Genomic DNA, 19,467 nt, shown 5'->3' with positions numbered 1-19,467 from the left:
TACAGGCATTGGCAAAGCCAAAATGTCTAGAATTATTGTACTAAAGCAAGAGGGAGACACATCTGAGGGAGTCAGCAGGAGTGAACAGAGAGGGCTATAGTTGTAAAGCAGTCCCTCATGCAGTTTAATGCAAACACTTGAGTGGAGGCAGAAGGATACACCCAAACAGACAATAGCATTAGTTAAATGGTAAACTTTACTGGGCTGAGTAAGAAAATGATTGACAAACTTGCAACCTAGTGACCTTTGGCTTGACAAACCCCCCCACAGCCCCCACGGTGCAGGGGGGCCCTCGAGCTCCAGTGGGTGCCCTCAGCACAGTACACTGTGCATAGGCCACAGGGCCTGACTGGAAGGAAGGGGCCTCATCCAGGGACTTTGCAGGGCGTCCCCTCAAGTATCGTTACGCCACTGACAGTGACTGCAAAAAGGATGGTTGAAGAAAGTCAGTATTTGAAAAGGGCGAACCCAAAGCCTGCTAACTATATATTGTGAGCAATAGGTCTCGTCTACCACTGTGGGTTTCGAGACCTGCCTGAAAAGGAGCCCAGATTAAGAAAATGTGCATAGTGCTGCCTTAATAGTAGAAAGCACAATACACATGCGAATAATTGATAAAAACATGCAATAACCTATATTAGAACATTCGAACGTTGGCAGCTCCATTGAAAACAATGGAGTGCTGCGGGCTTTTACTGGCCGGTAAAAGCCCGCAGCGCCAACATTCCAATGTTCACTTTGTTCACAGCAACAGCTGTGAACAAAGCCTCACGGAGCCCGTGGGGATTTTAATCCCCTCGGGCTCCGTGAGCAATTTGTTTTTTTTAATAGAACATTCTGCCCTGAGTGGCAGAATGTTCTAATAGCCTTAGAACCCGCCGTAGCGGGCTCTACCGGCTATTAAAGGCCCTTTCCCTTGTTAAATGCCCTCGCCTTCGGCTCGGGTATTTAACGGCTATATTAGAACATTGGAACGTTGGCAGCTCATTTGAAAACAATGGAGTGCTGCGGGCTTTTACTGGCCGGTAAAAGCCGGCAGTGCCAACGTTCCAATGTTCGCTTTGTTCACAGCAACAGCTGTGAACAAAGCCTCACGGAGCCCGAGGGGATTTTAATCCCCTCGGGCTCCGTGAGGAATTTGTTTTATTTAATAGAACATTCTGCCCTCAGTGGCCGAATGTTCTAATAGCCTTAGAACCCGCCGTAGCGGGTTCTACTTGCTATTAAATGCCCTCTCCCTTGTGAGCCTTCGGCTCGGGCCTTTAACGCAGGAGAGGGCCTTTAATAGCCGGTAGAGCCCGCTACGGCGGGTTCTAAGGCTATATGGGAGACACACGCCAAAACTTTTATACTGTTACATTCCAGTTTCTTTTTGGCACAGACCGCCCTTTAAAAGAGTGACATAAGCTCAGGGGAGGTAAAGTCAGGGGGGCTGAGACAAAGGTCTTTAGATCAAAGTACAGGTGGGGGTCTTTGATTCTGTTTTGGGGATCAAAGGGAGTGGTTGTAATAACTCAGAAAGATCACAAATAGGGAAGAGGTAGCTTACCAGAGTCCATGCCCAAGGCAATGGCAGTGCAGTGAGGTGGGGTAATAAGAGTCAAGGAAAGATCATTGACTCCATTGAGGGCAGAGAGAAAAATGGTTCCTGTATATAGAGAGAGAACCAGATTACAGTTTATTGTGCCTAGGGAGTGTGCAGAGATGAAATGTTACTGGAGGTGTCTTCAATTGATATGTATTTTTGGTGAGGCATCTGACCTTAAAATGAACTCTACGAAATCTCAGCTGGTCTGGTTTTCGGAATCTCGAGCGTTGATTGATTGGCCAACGACCATTCCTATCCGACGATTAAGCTTCACGTACCTTGGCATGAAAGTCACGCTCAAACCCTCTATGACCTGGCCCTCAATCTCAACCCGCTCTCCCGTAGAGTGAGAGCGGACCTGGGAAAATGGCAGACCCTACCGCTAAACGTCATGGGTCGTATAGCACTATATAAAATGTTGGTCCTACTCCGTTTTCTGTATGTCCTCCAAAATCTTCAAATCCGGATTCCCCGACACTGGTTTTGGGAGATGGATGCGGTGGCCCGCTCCTTTATATGGCGGGAGGTCCTATCGTGGGACACACGCCAGCGTGGCGTGTGCGATGGCGGTCTGGCTATGTCTAATCTATACCTTTATTACTTGGCAGTGCAGGCACTCACCATCAATGAATGGCTCACCAGGGGATGGGATGACCCAGCCTATCATTTAGAATTGTGAACAATGGCGTTCACACGCCTTGTGGATATGCTATATGGATCTCCCTTCCCCAGGGCTACACCCGAAATTACCAGCCAGGTCCTGCATGGATGGCACACGGCCCAGAAACTGACAAGGTGGTGGGGCTGAGACACCCAGCACACCCCGCTATGGTGCGGAACATGGTTACATGAAGTTGCTAACCTTGAGGGCTTCCTGTGCTGGGACGCCATAGGCATCACAGCAGTGGGAGATGTCTGGGAGGGTACCCACATGGTGTCTTTTCAGCAACTCCAGGAGGCATACACCCTGAATCAGACACAATTAAACAATTTTTTACAGCTCAGGCATGCACTACATGCCCATATTAACAATGGTACCCAGATACCTAAATTCAGTCCTATGGAGGAGAAGACAATGATAGGGCACTTGGGTGGGGGGGTGTCACAGATTTACCGATCTCTTGTACTGAACGCCTCTCCACCCCTTCAGCCTTTACGGGCCCATTGGGAGGCCTGGATCGGCCCCCTGGAAGCAGAGGACTGGCGGGATATATTGATGGCTCAGCACATTCTTGCAATCCCCACAAGGCTGCGTATGGTCCAGGTGCACTGTGCCTATCTGACACCAGCCCAACTCTTTTGTGTTGGGCTCAAACCGAACTCTCAGTGTGATGGATGCCTTCACTCGCCTGCGGACTTCTTCCACATAGCATGGTCCTGCCCCAGGATCCAACGATACTGGGCACACATCCTACATGAACTCTCCACTCTGCCTAATCTCATCTTGATGGCCTCCCCCAAGGTTGCTCTGCTTGGCGTGATGGAGGATATTGGGGGCACCCGGGCAATTTGCACACTTGTGGGCACGGCCTTGCTTGTTGCAAAATGGGACATTGCTAGATGATGGGGGTCCAAGACCCCTCCCTCGCTACAACAGTGGAGAAGGGGGATGGATTTGTGTGCTCAAATGGAACGATCCATCTACCAGGCAAGGGGTTGTGAAGCAAATTCCCTAAGATTTGGGATGTGTGGGTGGGCACTACCTGCACATGAACAGTCTAACTTAACTAAATGCAACATGGACCTGTTCATCTAGGAGTCTGTAATCAAATGTGCTAATGTGATAATGAAATGTGCCTTATACTTTGCTACTTGCTTTTATGTTTATAAATCAATAAAAGTTGGTAAACAAAAAAAATGTTACTGGACCCAGAGAGAGAGCAGGGACTAAGGGTCACTGGACCTAAGATTAGACAGACAGAAAGGGTTCCAAGACATGGGGAGATATATAGATTAAATGTGATGAGGCCTAGATAGAGTGCAGAGATTAAATGTTACTGGACCTATAGAGTGCAGGGACATATTGTTATCAGGTGTATCGAACGTGTAGGGATGGAGGGTACTGGGACCATGGACATTTCAGAGATATTGGGTTGCTGTACCCAGTGCTTAATTTGAGCTGATGGTTGAAGGTGGGGTCCACCAACACTCATTTGTGGGGAGCGGCACTTATTTTTCCGCAACAAATTTGATCTTGAGCAAGAGAGGGAAAAAGAGAAGAGGGCCAAAGAAGGAGGAGAAAGGCAAAAAACAATGATAAAGGGAGCAGGCAGGGATGAAAAAAGAACCTGGAAGAATGAGATAAAGGGGCAAAAAGTGCTTGTGGGTGGATGAAATAGGCAAGAGGTGGAATCAAGACTAAGCAACCTTGGTATTGGTCACCTGACATTCTATAGCGGCGCCTGCGAGCTTCTGGACAAAACATTTGGCCCCAGCATTTATTTAAAGAATTCAGCGCGAATTGTAGCTATGGAGAATGGAGAGGGGGAAGCTACTGCACCCAAAGTGAGTGCCATGAGGATAGGTGGCTTAAAAGAGGGAAAGTGCAGAGAAGCAAGATTACTGCGTCAAGTGAAAGTGCTGGTCTATGTATTGGTATTGCTGTGAGCAGTGAAGGGTAGTAATGGTGCGCGGTAAATGAGTTTCCGGATTTACTTGTGCATCTCACAATCAAAATATATTTGACATATTTACAATTTCATTACATTTCTTACCGGTTTGTCACATTTATAATGCAGTGAATACATATTTTGCTCCTAAATCACCTAATTTACAGCAAAGTGCCAAAGAGCGCTTTAGGCACAAGAATGTATCTCTGAGCCCGTGCAGCGTGGAGGAGCAACTGGAACCTTGGTACTCATGGAGAGTGCAGCGAAAAATTGCTTCTAGGCCCATGACGGGTGAAAAGACGTATGGTACTGAGCCCAGAGAGAGTGCAGTCAAGAAGAATTACTGACCCAAAAAAAGAGTACAGAGAGAAAGGGTTCCTGAGCCCTGGGAGGGTTCAGAGAAGATTGTATATCAGTCTAAATAATGATTGAGACGGGAAGAGAAGCAAAGAGAGAGCAGACAAACAAGACAATGCAGAGATGAATGCTTTTGAGAACTCAGCCACAGGCTGAGTTAGGGAAAGCAGGCACACTTCAGTAAAGAAGGGTCATTGAGTGCTGGGACTTAGGGCTGCTGAACCGAGGAGGAGAGGAGTAAGTTCACCAGAGATCACAGAAGTTAACAGTACTGAACCCAAGGAAAGAGCCGTGAGAGAGGCACAGGAACCAAGGACAGTCAGAGAGGTCACTGAAATTGTGGAGAGCCAGCGGAGAAAGAGCACTTGACTTTGCAACAGTGTAGAGTACTGGAAACACCGAGTGTAGTGGGGAAGTCACAGGACCCTGGGACAGTCATGGAGGTAGGCCATGAAGAGCGAAGTGAGGAACCACACTGGGCTCAGGGCAATGGAAGAGACTATGGAAATGGAGAGAAGAAGGGGACGGGACCCATGGGAAGGACGGTGAAGAAGGATACTGGACCCATGGGAAGGACAGTGAAGGAGGGGATTGGACCCATGGGAAGGACAGTGAAGAAGGGGACTTGACCCATGGGAAGGACGGTGAAGAAGGATACTGGACCCATGGGAAGGACGGTGAAGAAGGATACTGGACCCATAGGGAGTGCACCCAGGAAAGGTCCTGGACCAAGATGGAATGCAGGAGAACGGTACCAGCCCCCAGAAGAGCTCCTAAGGATTGCGTATTTGAACATCTGTCTAGCAAGCTGGGTTCAATAAGGCACATATGAAGAGCAGGGAGAAACACTTATGAGGACTCCGGAGTGGTCACAGGACTCAGAGGGCAGGGATGAGAGACTACTGGACTTAGGCAGTGCAGTGAGGAACAGTGATCAGCTCTCAGGCCGAGTGCTGTGAGAAAAGATGACTAACCTCGTGGAACATGTGGGTTGGAGAGTGCAGGTGAGAATGGTTATGAGGACCCAGACACAGCAAGCGTATGGGGTTATTAGTACCAGGGAGAGTACAGTGAGGAAAGGATATTGGTACCAAGCCTAGAACAGTAAATATGGAGCTGAGTACAGTGTGAGAGGTTTACCATGACCCCGTGGCCAGTGCAGTACACAAGCTTTACTAGACTTAGAAGGGTGCAGTGATGAACAGTAACAATGACCTAGGCAGAATGCAGTGGGACAGAGGTTACTCACTCCCTGAAAAAGAGCATTGGGGAATGGTAATCGGAAGTAGTGGGTAAATGTAGGGAAGAAGATGTATGAGGGCCAAAGATAGTGCATTAAGCGAGTATATCAGAACCTCAATACAGTGCAGTAGACAGGGTTTGTCACAGTAATATAAAAGTAAATTGATTTTTCTGGCACGTGCAGTGCAGCAACAGGCACCCACCATGGATAAAGTGCGGAGGTCTGTAAGTACCTCGAAGAGTGGATTGAGGAAGAATTATTACAGTCTAGAAAGGAAGAAATTCTGGACTCAGTCACAGTGGTTGTAAGCACCAGGGAGATATGAGCGAGGAACGGTTCCTATGCCTACATACTGTGTAACTGAGGAATGGGCGTAAGCAGGCATGCAGAGTTGAGTGAGGAATGGTTACTGGGATTAGTCAGACTACAGTGAGGGAGGGTGACTGTGCCACCCAAAATGACAAGTGTTTTTATGCAGTGTAAAGTGAGGATGAATACCTGAACCCAAGTGGAGTGCACTGAATTAATGGTACTGAGGTGTAAAAAGGCAGAGCTACCATCACCAGGAAGAGACAAGCGAGTGTCTAAGGACCATGGGTAATATAATGTAAAGGGTTACTGTAATTAGGCATAGTGCAGTAAGTTTGGGTTATTGTTCAATCTCTTACCTTCCGTGGAGTACAGCCAGCAGCAGCAGAGTAGACCAGCTAGAACGAGAATTCTACCAGACCTTCCCATGACGCCTTTCTCTCGGAGGAGTGTCTGCAAGCAAGAATACAAGATGGCGTTGGCTGATATCAATCACATTTTGCTTTTCCACATATGGATAAACTGCTTCTAGTAGAGTTTCTCTTATTTCCACATCAAAACACTCTAAATGCCACCCACTCTGTCTGCATTATAGGCTCCCCCAGGTCAGAATTTCTCAGAGGTCGTTTTTGCTGAAAATAGCACCGCGCAAGTAAGTCACTGCCTTCTGCCCTTACTCCCCAGAAGAGACAGGTAGTGTTTATTAATTCTCCGAACTCTAACGATCCTTTCCACTCACTCTGGCACGGATATCATTTCAAAGAGTGTCAATTAGGGCTAGCCTTGGGGTGAAGCTGCTACCCCCGGCCTGTCCTTTATACCACTAGCACAGTCCTTGCTACCTCTGGTTTCAGGATTTCAGGAGGCATTGACAGGAACAGAAAGGAAACAGCGCTCTGAAAGAGCTCTTTCGTTACTGTAGTTTCCATTTCTGGCCTTGCCTCGCAACACCTGGTAGATGGCTGTTGAGGAATTTAAGATGGGACAATGGGTCAACTCAGTGACGTTATCAAGGGTCAACCAGTGCATGGCGTTTAAACTTTTCTGCCATTTTTTAAACAAAACATCCTAATAATTTCTGCTTATCACAACACTACAATTGTACCTTCAGTGATCGAAGTTGTGACACATATGGAGAGGCTAATATAAGAAACGATATTGAGGTCTGGTCGGTTGACAGTGCACATTTGCTTAACCACAGGTGTCTATCCTTACATGTCTTACAGAATACCATAAGTTTTCAAGTTGAATGTCATAGAGTATTCATCTGAGTTTTTTGTTGTTGTTTTTTTTGCTTTGTTGCCATAATTGAGGGATGAGACAGGCCCGCCTGCTGTGTAAAATATGCCTAGGGAAGTTCCCACACTCCGGATACTTCATGAGACAGATTCTATATCGTTGTTCACGTAGGCCTCTATAGTACAAACTGTACACGGATCTAATTATGCAGACTTGTGATGAAAGGGAAGATCGTCATTGCGACTTTTGCGACTCTACTCCACGTGCCCGTCTGATTTGGCAATGCAGCAAAAAGTCCTCACAAACTCTCCTCTCTAAAGCTTCTCGCGCCAGCAATTTCAGAGAGATGAGAAATAAAGGGGTCGTAAGGATTGTAATTTTATAGGAGTTGCGGCTCAACAGACGTGGATGATTAATTGGTGTCTTTGCAATGACCCAATTAAATATAACCTCATTCAGACACTATACTTGAGATTAGCAAAGCAGCAAGTTATCTAAGCAGATCAAGCAAGAGACCTAAAGCGTTACAATATCTACTTATTTGAACTGGGTTAATTTGATAAAGAAGACCAACCCAGCCATAGATAGAATAAAGAAGTATTTATTGAGGTTCAAATATGTGCCTTTGAATACTGTCATAGTACACCGGATGGCAAAAAGCACATTGCAGTATAGTTCCTCTGGACATGATCCCTTTAGCTTCACTCACCCAGTTATGAGGGGGTAGTCCTGCTGTAAGACTGGTGACTCGTTTAATTGTCCTGTTTGTATCTCATCATCCTTTTTGTGTCTTTGCTGACATCCCAAAAGCTATCAGCAGAGTTGTTAGTTGTCTTCTTTGGCCAAATTATTGTGCTTGGATGCTCCTCGTAGAATAGTAGTTAGTAGGAATATGTTTTGGAATACGTTAAGAATGTGGACAGGCCTCTAACGAGATCACATCATTACAACTTGTCTTACATTGGTATTTCACATTAAATTGCACAGACCAAGTAGGATCAGTAACGTCTTTATATCCCACTCTGCAGCCGAAATCTGTTTAACTAAAACAGTCCGATTAGTAGTTTGCAAGTGCATTTCACGTGCCATGGGTAGGGCCCCTTACTCACATACATGCAGACAGGAATAAGGGAACGATAACTACACAGTGTAATTCCTAATTAACGATAACATAAAGTAAAAGAATTTCCAAAGGTTATAAATTCCACACTTATGATTTTCTTAACACAATTTATTTTCCGTTTTGTTCCTATAAGTTTTCATCTTAAACTGAATAACAGCAGTTTTGACAGAGAATACGTGTTGCGCTCCTTACATGACTCGCAGGCCTGGAGCTTTTTCAAAATAGTGCAGAATCCGATATGAGGCCCTAAGTCTGGATGAGTTCTGTTGACAGCTGTACAGACCACATCCAGAGGACCTACAGCCTCTTCTGACCCAGGACGCCATACCTCACATGCGCGCTACATACATCCTTCTACCCATGGATGTCGCTGCTCTACCAGCACCACAGTACTTCAGGCCGCAACTTGACTCCTCCTGACTGCAGTTTCCATGACCCAGGAAGTCACTGTCAAACCAGCCACTGTGCAGTTGCCCCTCCTGAAAACACAACACCACATTTGTGCTTCTGCATCATTTCACATAGACCCAGAAGTGACCAGCTACTTGAACGTTATTGTTTGATACAGATACGTTACTGACTTTGTAGTATGACAAGGTGCACAGCCCTTATCTCCGTTGGTCTTCTTCAGCGCAAGATGAACTCTTTACCACAGCCTTTAAATGGGATGAAACACATGTTGCTGTGATAATTCTACCTTTACTCAGAAGTTTAGAAACAAAACCACTACCCATTGACATAGCAGTGTGCACATAACTCCAAAGAGGACATCAGCCACCACAATTTTCTACATGACTGCCATTACATGACTGACATTTCCACTTCACATCAAGCTGCTGCACAAAGATTGCCACATTACAATCATAGACTACGCCCACCTGGCCACAAACATAGGTGACCGTTGCCTCTTGATATTCCATGACCTCGCTGCCACTTTTGACATACTTGATCCTCCCACCCTCGTCAAAATCCTGAAGTCTCAAATAATATTGAAAGACAACACTCTTCTGTGATTTTTTCCTTAGCCATCTGACATCAGTTCACCTGCATCAGCACCTCTAGTTTCCAGAAGATCTGTGTCATCTTTGGAGTCCCCTGGAGCCCCTTAGCACTGTCTGCACTGATAACAGCATCAGGATTCCAGAATGTCCAGCACCACTCGAAGCTCAACCATACCACAAAATAATTCATACTCTGTGCCAAGGACAACAAGCAGCAAACAGTCTTGCCCTGGCTTAGGCATAAGAATCAGAACAGATTCAAATCCAGCCGGCTGGAGTACGGCAACACACTCTACATATGAATTACCACACACTTCCTGAAGAAACTACAGATCATAAAGAATTCAATGGCCAGACTCATCCTTGACCTTCCCAAACATACCCACACCACTCCCCACTCCAAGAAGCTCCACTGACTCCCCATTCGGAAGAGATGTCAATTTAAGATGCTGATCCACACCTACAAGGCTTTTCACAATCAAGGACCAGCATACATAAACCACTGCTTGAACTTTCACTAACCCTCCAGATGCCTGCTCTCCACTTCCCTCTCCCTCACACACCCCGCATCCACCAAAGCAACAGTGGAGGATTTCCCTTCTCCTACCTTGCAGTGAAATCCTTGAATGTCCTCCCCTTCACCTACATAACTCATCCTTTCTTCTGGAATTCAGGAAAGGACTCAAGAGCTGGCTGTTCAACTGAACCCCTTAGCAAGTATGTTCTCAGCGCCTAGATACCCTTGCAGGTGATTAGCTGTGCTCTGTAAATCCTGTTGGATTGATTGAATCTTTCTTCAAATGCCCAGTCACTCAGATTCACCCTGGACACTGACCTCACCTTCAAAGAGCACATTTCATAGCAAACAAAAAAGGCCTTGTACGAACTCTCTACTAAAAGAAGTGAAATGATATGAAATCCTTTCCCCAGAATACGACTGCTGAACCGCTGTTCATTCTATTGTATTTGGATAATGTCAATGCCCTGGTTCACAATCTCCAGGGCTCCACACTGACCTTTTCGTAAGATCATCCTATTTGCCTCAGCATGCATCATCAGAGTGCATCATCAAGGGCCCAAAAAAATATGACCACATCACCTTCACCCTGATGGATCATGCCCTACTCCGCTTGACAACCCACATCATCTTCTAAATCAGACTGGCACTCCGCCTATATGGCAGACAAACTTATCACCGTTGGTGGTTCTCAGCTCATACACCTCCAGGACACTATCAAAGCTGAGACAAGGAAGTGAAAAAATGATAAAAAAACAATGCAACAGCCTTTCTAAATGTATGTACCCAGGTTGTGGAACTGTTTCCTTTTATCCATCAGAACAGCCCCAACCTTGCTCCAGTGTTGGAAACCAGCTTATGAAGCCCCTCTTTAAAGAAAGCTACATCATTATGATGCAACAGTCCACCACAATTCTCAGACCTATCTTTCCCCATCTGGTCCTGGACAGAGCCCTGCTGTATTTTGGCTAGCTTTGCATTATACAAAAACGATATAAATATTTTACAGAGTGGGGGTAGCCACTCTTTCAAGAGATAGGAATTCCTCTGATGTTTCTTGCTAATAACTTTGTCACCATTTGATGAGTCTCCACAAACCTTTGGCGATGTATTCTTTTTTCTACATAAGCTGACAATGTAAAGTTTTTGGTGATTAGTTAAGTGGGGTGCAAAGTAAAAAGAAAAAAAGGACAGGGGACCCAAAACTTGGTGATGTTTTGAAAAGGCAGTTCCCAGAGCTGCGGGGGTCGTGTAGCCACCCCTCACACAATTTAAAGATAGCCCCAAGGAGGTGGTGGTCCTCGAGGCTACGGGTAGGGGATGTGGGCCCCCTGCGCACACAATTTCAAGATAGCCCAGTGCTACCCCCTGCACCCAAAAGCTACAATGTCCTGGCAGCCCCTGTTCACAATTTCAAGATAGCCTCGGGGAAGTGGCAGTCCCCAGGGCTGTGAGAGAGGCTGATTCCTCTCCCACACACAATTCAAATAAAGCCCTGGGGGGGTGGTGGTCCCCAGAGCATGGGGGGGCCCACAGCACCTCTGCACATATTTTCTACATCACCCCAGGGAGGTGGCGGTCTCCAGAACTAAAATAAACAATGCCCCCAAGACTTGGCTCACCTGTGGGCTTAAAAAAGACAAAGCGCGGGTTTTGTTTCCCTTTCATTTTACAGCTCATCAGCTGCAACTTCTGCTGTAAATTAGAAAAAGAAATGCTTTTTAGTTACAGGGAGGTCCCTTTGGGACCCCACCATCAGATGTAAGGGGTCAGGGTGACTCTACCCTGTCCCCTTGTCTTTTTTTTTTCACTTTTTTGTGGGACTCGGCTCAAGCTGAGTCCTAAAATGGCTTCTAACACCTCCTGGTTTGAAGTGTTGACAGCCAATCAGAGCAGTGCATTTCCCTGCCCGAGCATGCCATTATTCGCGCAGTCATTGCAGTTGTGCGTCAAAATTTTTACCGCCGGCTAACGCCATTCCAACGCGCCATGCGGGCGCCTTATTAATGGAATGACGTTAGCCGGCGCTGCGGACTGGTGTGGGCCAAAACAAATGACTCACACCAGGCAGCGCCGGCGTATGGGAAAATGGGGGAGGTGCGTCAAAAAATGGTGCACGTCAGGTCTGAGGCAAAATTCAGGCCTCAAACCGGATTTGTGCCATTTTTTTTACGCCCAACCTCCATTGACATGACTCCTGTCTTAGCAAAGACAGGAGTCATGCCCCCTTTCCCAATGGCCATAGTGGCATGTAGGGGGGCCCAAATCAGCCCCCCTATGCCACAAAAAAAATCGGAAAAAAATACTTACCTGAACTTACCTTTACTTCCCTGGGATGGGTCCCTCCATCCTTGGGTGTCCTCCTGGGGTGGGCAAGGGTGGTAGGGGGTGTCCCTGGGGGCGGGGGAGGGCACCTCTGGGCTCCTTCCGAGCCCACAGGTCCCTTAATGCCTGCCCTGACCCAGGCGTTAAAAAACGGCGCACATCAGGCTGTGCGCCGTTTTTCAAGGCCCACCCCCTCCTGTGCGTCAAAATGACATCAGAGTATAAATAAGGGGCACAGGCCTTAAAGTCATTTTTTGGAAGGGAACGACTACCTTGCATATAATTAACGCAAGGCTGGTTCCCCCTTCCAAAAAATGACGCACATGGTGCAATTTTGATGCCCGCGGGGTCAGACGTCAGAGTATAAATATGGGGCAGGGTTTGCGCCGATTGTGCGTCAAAAATTTTGACGCACATTCGGCGCAAACAGAGTATAAATATGCCCCTAGGTATTTGTCACTTTTAATGCATATTGAACCAATAAACAACTATTGTTGTGTTCATCTTGCAAGCAAACAAACAGCACCACCATGTGGCAGATTGTTGCAAGTTCCAGTGTTGAAAAATCAGTGTCTGTGCTGAACACCGGAAACCACAGCTCAAATTAAGCACTCAAAGTTATTGTTGAATGAAATACAACATGCTTTAGATCACCACTGCAGTGCAGTTGAAGAGTTGTATATTGCACTTTCCAACTAGAGGATATTCACCTTTTTTTCAAAAGGTATTTTTGCCAGAATTTCCCAACAAAACGCATCCAATGCACAGTATTTTGTATTGTTTTGCAAGCATTATTCTTTCTTGTACTGCCTTCTATTTTGTGAACTCCTTTTTAGGCAGTTGGAGTTATTTTTTATTAAAACCTTAAATCCTTTGTATATATTTTGCCTACAAACCAATGTATGTGATTCAGGGACTGTTATAGGATACAACACAAACTTATTCATCAGTTTAAAAAAGATCAAAGAATCTGGGGTAAAATACGCCACACATTCCGAGTAAAACTCATTTCCAACACCAGAAAGAATTATAGAATAAAGCTTTTCTCTACAATGTAAATACACAATGCAGACTATGATGTATACATTCAGAAATCTGGTAAGTGCTGCTTCACCTATCCTCTCTCATTTACTACATCATTTCATGACTTTGCACAACGACCCATGCCACACCCTGCTCGAAATGCATCGTACAACCTCAGGAACCACAAGAAACACATCTCATAAACGTCCTCAGAATATCCAAGAGTCCTTGCAACGACAACCTCATAAAGGGTGCTTGGGAGCCTATGAGAATCTGAGCGTTTCATATACTCATCAGGGTAAGAAGTGCTAGACAAATACTCCAGTACAAAACCTGCCATGCATTGTATAATTTGAGGCAGTGGTTTCCGGTGAGGATTACCGCTTATTTTTGAGGACCAACACTTTGTTTTCTCCATCATGCATTTACTGCTAGCAAAAGACACATATGGGAAAGACGGAGCTTAGAAAGACAAGCGTGACAAAAAGAGAAAGCAGAAAGCTGCAAGAGTGAGCTGAGGGGGCAGGGAGTGGCTCTAAATGGATTAAAGAGGCCCGAGATGGCATTAGGATTATGCAGCTTCAGTATTCTGTGTTCCAGATTTAAATGCAGCAGCTGCGTGTTTCAGAGGACAGCTTTGGGCACCGACACATTTTTATTTACAAATTAAGCACTGCTAGCAGGGCTTTAACAGAAAGACTGCTTTGAATAAGACTGCTCTAAGTTGCCATGCAGATCGGCCTAACAAACGCAACATTTAAACACAATCGCCCAGATTTAAGAAAAGTAGTGCTGCATCCAGTCAGCAGCACTTTTCTTGAGCCCAATAGAGCCCCCTTAGTGCCACCATGTGTGCGCCATATCTAAGATACGGGGCACCATGGCAGTAGTTAGGGAATTGGTGCCAACATTTTTCACGCTACTTCGAAGCTTTGCAGGATTTGCATTAAACATCAAACATTTTGACGCTAATGCTGCAAAGCCAATTGGGCCCATTGTAACCATTGGTATGCCTCCTTTTAACGCCTGCTTTGAGTAGGTGTTAAAAGTGACAAAATAAATGAAGCAAAGAAATCTCTTAAAGTTTTTGCGCCATTTTTTGGCCCCTCCTAATGGGGGAATGCCCCCCTTGTATACATTATGCTTGGCGCAGGTATAATGTGGCACAAGGGGTTACAAAGTAGCACAATGCCAGCATTGCGCCACTTTGTTAATTTGGCGCTGCAATTTCGGCCTCGTTGGGCTACATTAGCGTTAAAAAAATGTTGCTAATGTGGCGCTAGAAGCTCTTAAATCTGCCCCAATGTGTAGTTGTTGTTTCTAAATCCCTATCATAAAATGGACGGGCTGGAATGATGCAGTCTGGAGCCTTGAATTGTTTTCTTTCAGGAACATAGGAAGGTCTAGAGAGCACACTTCCTATGTCTCGAGCGAAAGCACCTCCAGATCTCAATGATATAACACCAGGATCGAAATCTAATTTCAATATAGCAAACAAGATCGGAGGTTGGCTCTTATGCTTTGGAAGGCACACTTTTTTTAATGCAGTGCTCCATTAGAGAATCTACCATGAACACTGAGGGCAGGACGATTGAATCAATGCACAGATGTTGCGTAAGAAGTATCCCACCGTTTTCAGTTTCGTGACAAGGCCCAACCATGGCTCTATTCTCTTGCGAAGCAGTCAAAATATACTCAAAGCGCTGCGGAATGTGACCAACCCACTGCAAGTCTGAACAACCGCTCTACTAACAGCGTAGACATTGCTGTTCAGGCTCGTATCTTTGAGTTTTAGGCTACTGGTGGGGAGTGGGGGGACGAGAGGAGTGGGGACATTCTCACGGGAATGACTGTAGGGAGCGCGAGCCCAAGGGCGTGTCCTCTTCAAAAACCCTGCACAATATCGCGTGGAGGACTTTTAAGGTTTGAGAACGTTTAGTTTGGCGCATAAGATTAATAAAACAGAAAAAGCAACCAGCAATATATATTCTAATAATGGTGCAAAAGGGAACATACGGTACATACTATGCGAAACAATCACACATCGAACCTGTGTGAACAAAGTTAATTAGCGCAATCATAGATCATGAGGCAATGTATGATTACTCCCCTCTTGCTGAGGAAATCAGTCCTTTAGGTGAAGCCAATGGTTAAATTACGTAAATCGGCAAAACACTTTCGAGAGAAGAAGGGGAAGCAGCACCAGCGTTTCGGTCTCTGATGTCCTGAGTACGGGAGACCATCCTCCAGGAAAGTTTTAGCTAAAAAAAAGTTGTTGAACACAAAAAATCAATTTATGTATAGTCAACATATGTGAAAAAAAATTAAGGCAATTCTTACTTGCCAAGTGCCGAGGGTAACTTGAAAAGCGCTCCAGAATGAACCATTGAGACGCATCTAGGCTAGAAGCAGCAATAAAGGATTAAACGAGCAGCTTTGTAGGCCGCAGCACTTGTTCAGATCGGGCATGTATCACACTGTACTTCCATGTTTACAGTTGTCATTCAGTCATAAAAGAGGTTAACTTTTTTGAACAAGCACTTTTTTTGGTTATTAGGGGTTCCCATAACTGAGACATATGTCGTTTGGAAACTTGGTGAACAAAAGTTTACAGCTACACAAAATGTTGTCATTTTTCAAAGCTTAATTGAGAGGACAACAAATGGTCTTTCCATAAATTTTCACTAGCAAAGTATTACAAAGTTTAAAATAACTTAGCAGCCTTTGATAACAGTATTTGTAAACTCCCCAAAAATTTGGTTGCAAAATTTACATTTCACCCTCATTCATTTTTTATGTAAAGACACCCTTTGCCTCTTTCTTTTGCTAGACGCGAAGATGTGTACAGTGATAATATTATCTCAGAAGAAAGTTAAAGATGCAACTGAAGGAATGTTCTAAAACTTCTTCAGAGACATATGGCCTTACTTAGAGGTAGGCTGATCGGATACTTAATCAAAACTTGTGTGACATCCTGTCCACTGTATTACAAGTACCACAGGCTACAACACACCTGTATTATGGTGAATGGTACATCCGCCATGTTTGTAATGGAGTAACCCCAATCAAACTCCAAATAAGGCCCATATTCTTTATAAAGGTAATGCCAACTTGCTGAGAAGCACAGACCTAGAACAGCAGCTTTCCTGAGTAATACTGTAGAGTAGCATAGATGTGCAAACAACTGCTCTAAAGAGTTGCAGTTCTACGTGGAAGTGTCAATACATTGTTTCAACCCCTGCTGAGGAATGTGGAAATATGCAGCCCTAATTAAAAGTGTTGGTTAGCTATTGGAGTCATGCAATGAGCTCTGGTAAAAATAGTAGCACCTTCCAGAACTGCTGGTGAAGTACTGTAGCTCTGCTTAATAGTGGTTTAAAAGTAATGGATATTAGATAAGCTAATGATTGTGATCTCTGTGATTGGTGTGCCAAATCACAGGAGCTGTTGTGCTACAAAGTGAATGTCATTGTGGTTGAACTATTTGCTCCCTACAGCTCTTACACTGATTTTCTTCTACCCTCTCACTGGCCTTCTGACTAATACAGGTCCCTAGCCCTGGGCTGGTTCTGTAGCAGCTGACTTGAGGAGCCATACTGGACCTGTCCATCGGCTGACTCAAACAGGCATGTGCATTTCCTGTAGAACTATCCTGGAGCCTATTTATACCTTGTTTCCAAGGGCTCCAACTGTTGGTGAAGGCACCCCTTCCGGGTTACCAACCCAAACTGCAGGCAAGGGAGAGGACCTTTACCAATCAGTATAGCCAAAGGCAGAAGGGCTATAAAGTTATTAGGACATTCCACCCTCTGAGGGTAGAATGTTCCAAAATAAAAAGGAAACAAAGGTGCATTTGTATCTTAGAACAGTAGGCATGTTTCAGCTATTATTGTCCCTGAGCCACTTTGTTGTCTTCAGTGGAGGTCCCAACACTGTAATGTACTAATATTTGATATAACCCCTTGTGGCAGACTGATATAAATAGCCAATCTGTCAGTGGCAAGATGCTTTTCAGAATCACTTTGAAAGGGCCACAGGGCACGCAAGAGCTACTGAGCCCAACTGTGGTGGTTGAGGCCTTTTACTTCTGAATATTCTAGGGCTCAACCTACTATGGAACTTGGACACGTACCCCTTTTGCACTTGACTTTCAGTGATAGCTGTGGATGAGTCAAAGGCTCCCTGAGAGGGGAATTTTAGATACCGGTAAGTGAACATAACTCAAATGGCACACAGTGAGAACAATAAATCAATGTCCAGTCCAATACTTACTTTTATAAGAAAAAGAAGTATTTTACTTCTAATGCTACACATGCAAAGGAATAATGATACTCATATGCAGTAACACACTCCCCTTGAGGTCAGGGCTCTAGTAGTTTTCAGGCAAATCCCTGTCCCACCCTCTACCTTGTAACATGTTTGGGGTTATTCCTCATTCACTGATGGCTGCATGCAATAGGCTAGTAGGCTATAGGCAAGAGCCCATTTTGACTTCTTGGCTATTAGTCAAAGGTATCTATGGTAACACAACTACCATTAGCAGCAAGTCCCCAGGGGCTCCACAGGTCCAATACAGGTCTTACCCGCTCTGGTGGTATGAAAGTGTTCAGTAGTGGCCACACACAGTTCATGTAGCAGAACCCTGCAAGCGCCGGCTCCGGTTCTCTCCTCCAAGCACCGCAGCCAGCACATCCACACATCAGAGCTGGTCCAGCTCAGCCAACAAGAGGAAATCAATCTTCTTCTAAAAGTGTGTGTGTGTTTTGGGGGGGGTCGTTGGCTCCCAAATGAAGTACCATCAAGGGTGCAGCATCTTCAGAGGCTTCCTTGCGATTCTTGCAGAATCAGCCAGGGCAGTTGGCGGAATGGACCAGCCAGTCACAGCTGTAATCCTCTTGTCGTAAGTTCAATGGTGGCACCCTCTGGCATACCGGGTCACAGTGGCACAGCGCTGCAGGCCAACGCTTCCCACACTGAGCTTCTCACACAGCTTAGATCTAGTGCCTGCTCCTGGAATACAGGGGTCACCCGGACTGTTCCTGCACACAGGCAACGACTAGGGCAGTGCACAGCTGTTCTCACACCTCGTTCAGGTAGTCCGCTCTGTAGGGCTCCCCACTAGTCTTCGCTCCCTCCAATAGTCTCCTCTTCCTCACAGGGTACACTTTTTTAGGCATGCAGGCAGGTGCTGTTGCTCTAGGCTTCAGGGCAGGTGATCTTGGTTTTCCCTGGGCGATGACCCCTCGCTCAGCAGGGAGATTAGCAGGCCTCGGCCCCCATTCCATGTCACATATAAAAGTGTTAAGGAGCTTCCCCTTCACACACAGATGACAAAGTTTAGAGTCTGAAACTTCCCTTCTTATAGTCCATTTCCAGACACCAAAATGAGATTCAGGGTCTGAGTCTCTGAAGTTTCATGTTAGGGCTCTGCTTCTTTTGAAATGTTCACTTCTCTTTTTCTTCCTTCCTCATGAAAGGATATCTGTCACAGCAGACATGACTCTGAAGCTGATTGCCCCAGAACACAATTTATGGGAGTGATTAGAATTCACACCTAGATGTCAGCCATGGTGATAGGTTTACCAAAAGGTTAATCCCAGGCTTCCATCCCTACTCTTTATAATTCCCATATAGGACCTATCTCCTTTTCTGAGATGTGTCTAAGCCCCTTCCTTGTGATCTATCACTGAATCAAACTGCAACTTTTTTCAGTGTAAAGGGAGGTTCCTTTCCTCTTGTGTCTCCCATCCAGCTCACAGGAATGCAGCAATACACAAATCAATCAGGGAGAATTTCTGTACTCCTCAATCTTCCTCAGGCCGGCCTAAGCTTCCCCAAATGGAAACCATGGTCCTCCATATAAAGTACCATTGCAGGCACACTCACTTAGGCCCTCATTATGACATTGGCGGTAAATCTCAATTACCACCATGCTGACTGCCACAGCGGATATTCGTTCACGATATTGTGACACACACACACACTAATCCGTCACTATTCAGCCACAGACAGAAGTCCGCCACACTAAAGGTCAGTGATAAACTGGCAATATCAAAACCCACACCGTTACGGCAACAGAACTACGCCCATCATATTATGACCCACAAATCACCACGGCAGACATTGAGTGGTG

At 45.6% G+C, this 19,467-nt stretch overlaps 1 protein-coding gene across 1 annotated transcript in view; it reads right to left on the bottom strand.

Moving 5' to 3' along the window:
* The window catches only part of LOC138285031 (otoancorin-like), a 489,250-nt gene that overhangs the window by 418,302 nt on the left and 51,481 nt on the right, over positions 1 to 19,467 (bottom strand). Inside the window, exon 3 of the mRNA XM_069224460.1 lies at positions 6,466 to 6,559. Coding sequence (XP_069080561.1) covers positions 6,466 to 6,535 — 70 coding nt within the window. The 5' untranslated portion in view covers positions 6,536 to 6,559. The remainder of the gene's footprint in view (positions 1 to 6,465; positions 6,560 to 19,467) is intronic.

Source organism: Pleurodeles waltl, chromosome 3_1 (genome assembly GCF_031143425.1).
Source record: "Pleurodeles waltl isolate 20211129_DDA chromosome 3_1, aPleWal1.hap1.20221129, whole genome shotgun sequence".
In the NCBI taxonomy this organism is placed as follows: domain Eukaryota; kingdom Metazoa; phylum Chordata; class Amphibia; order Caudata; family Salamandridae; genus Pleurodeles; species Pleurodeles waltl.
The sequence above is the reverse complement of the archived record's forward strand: the minus strand, read 5'-3'. Positions and strand labels throughout refer to the sequence as shown.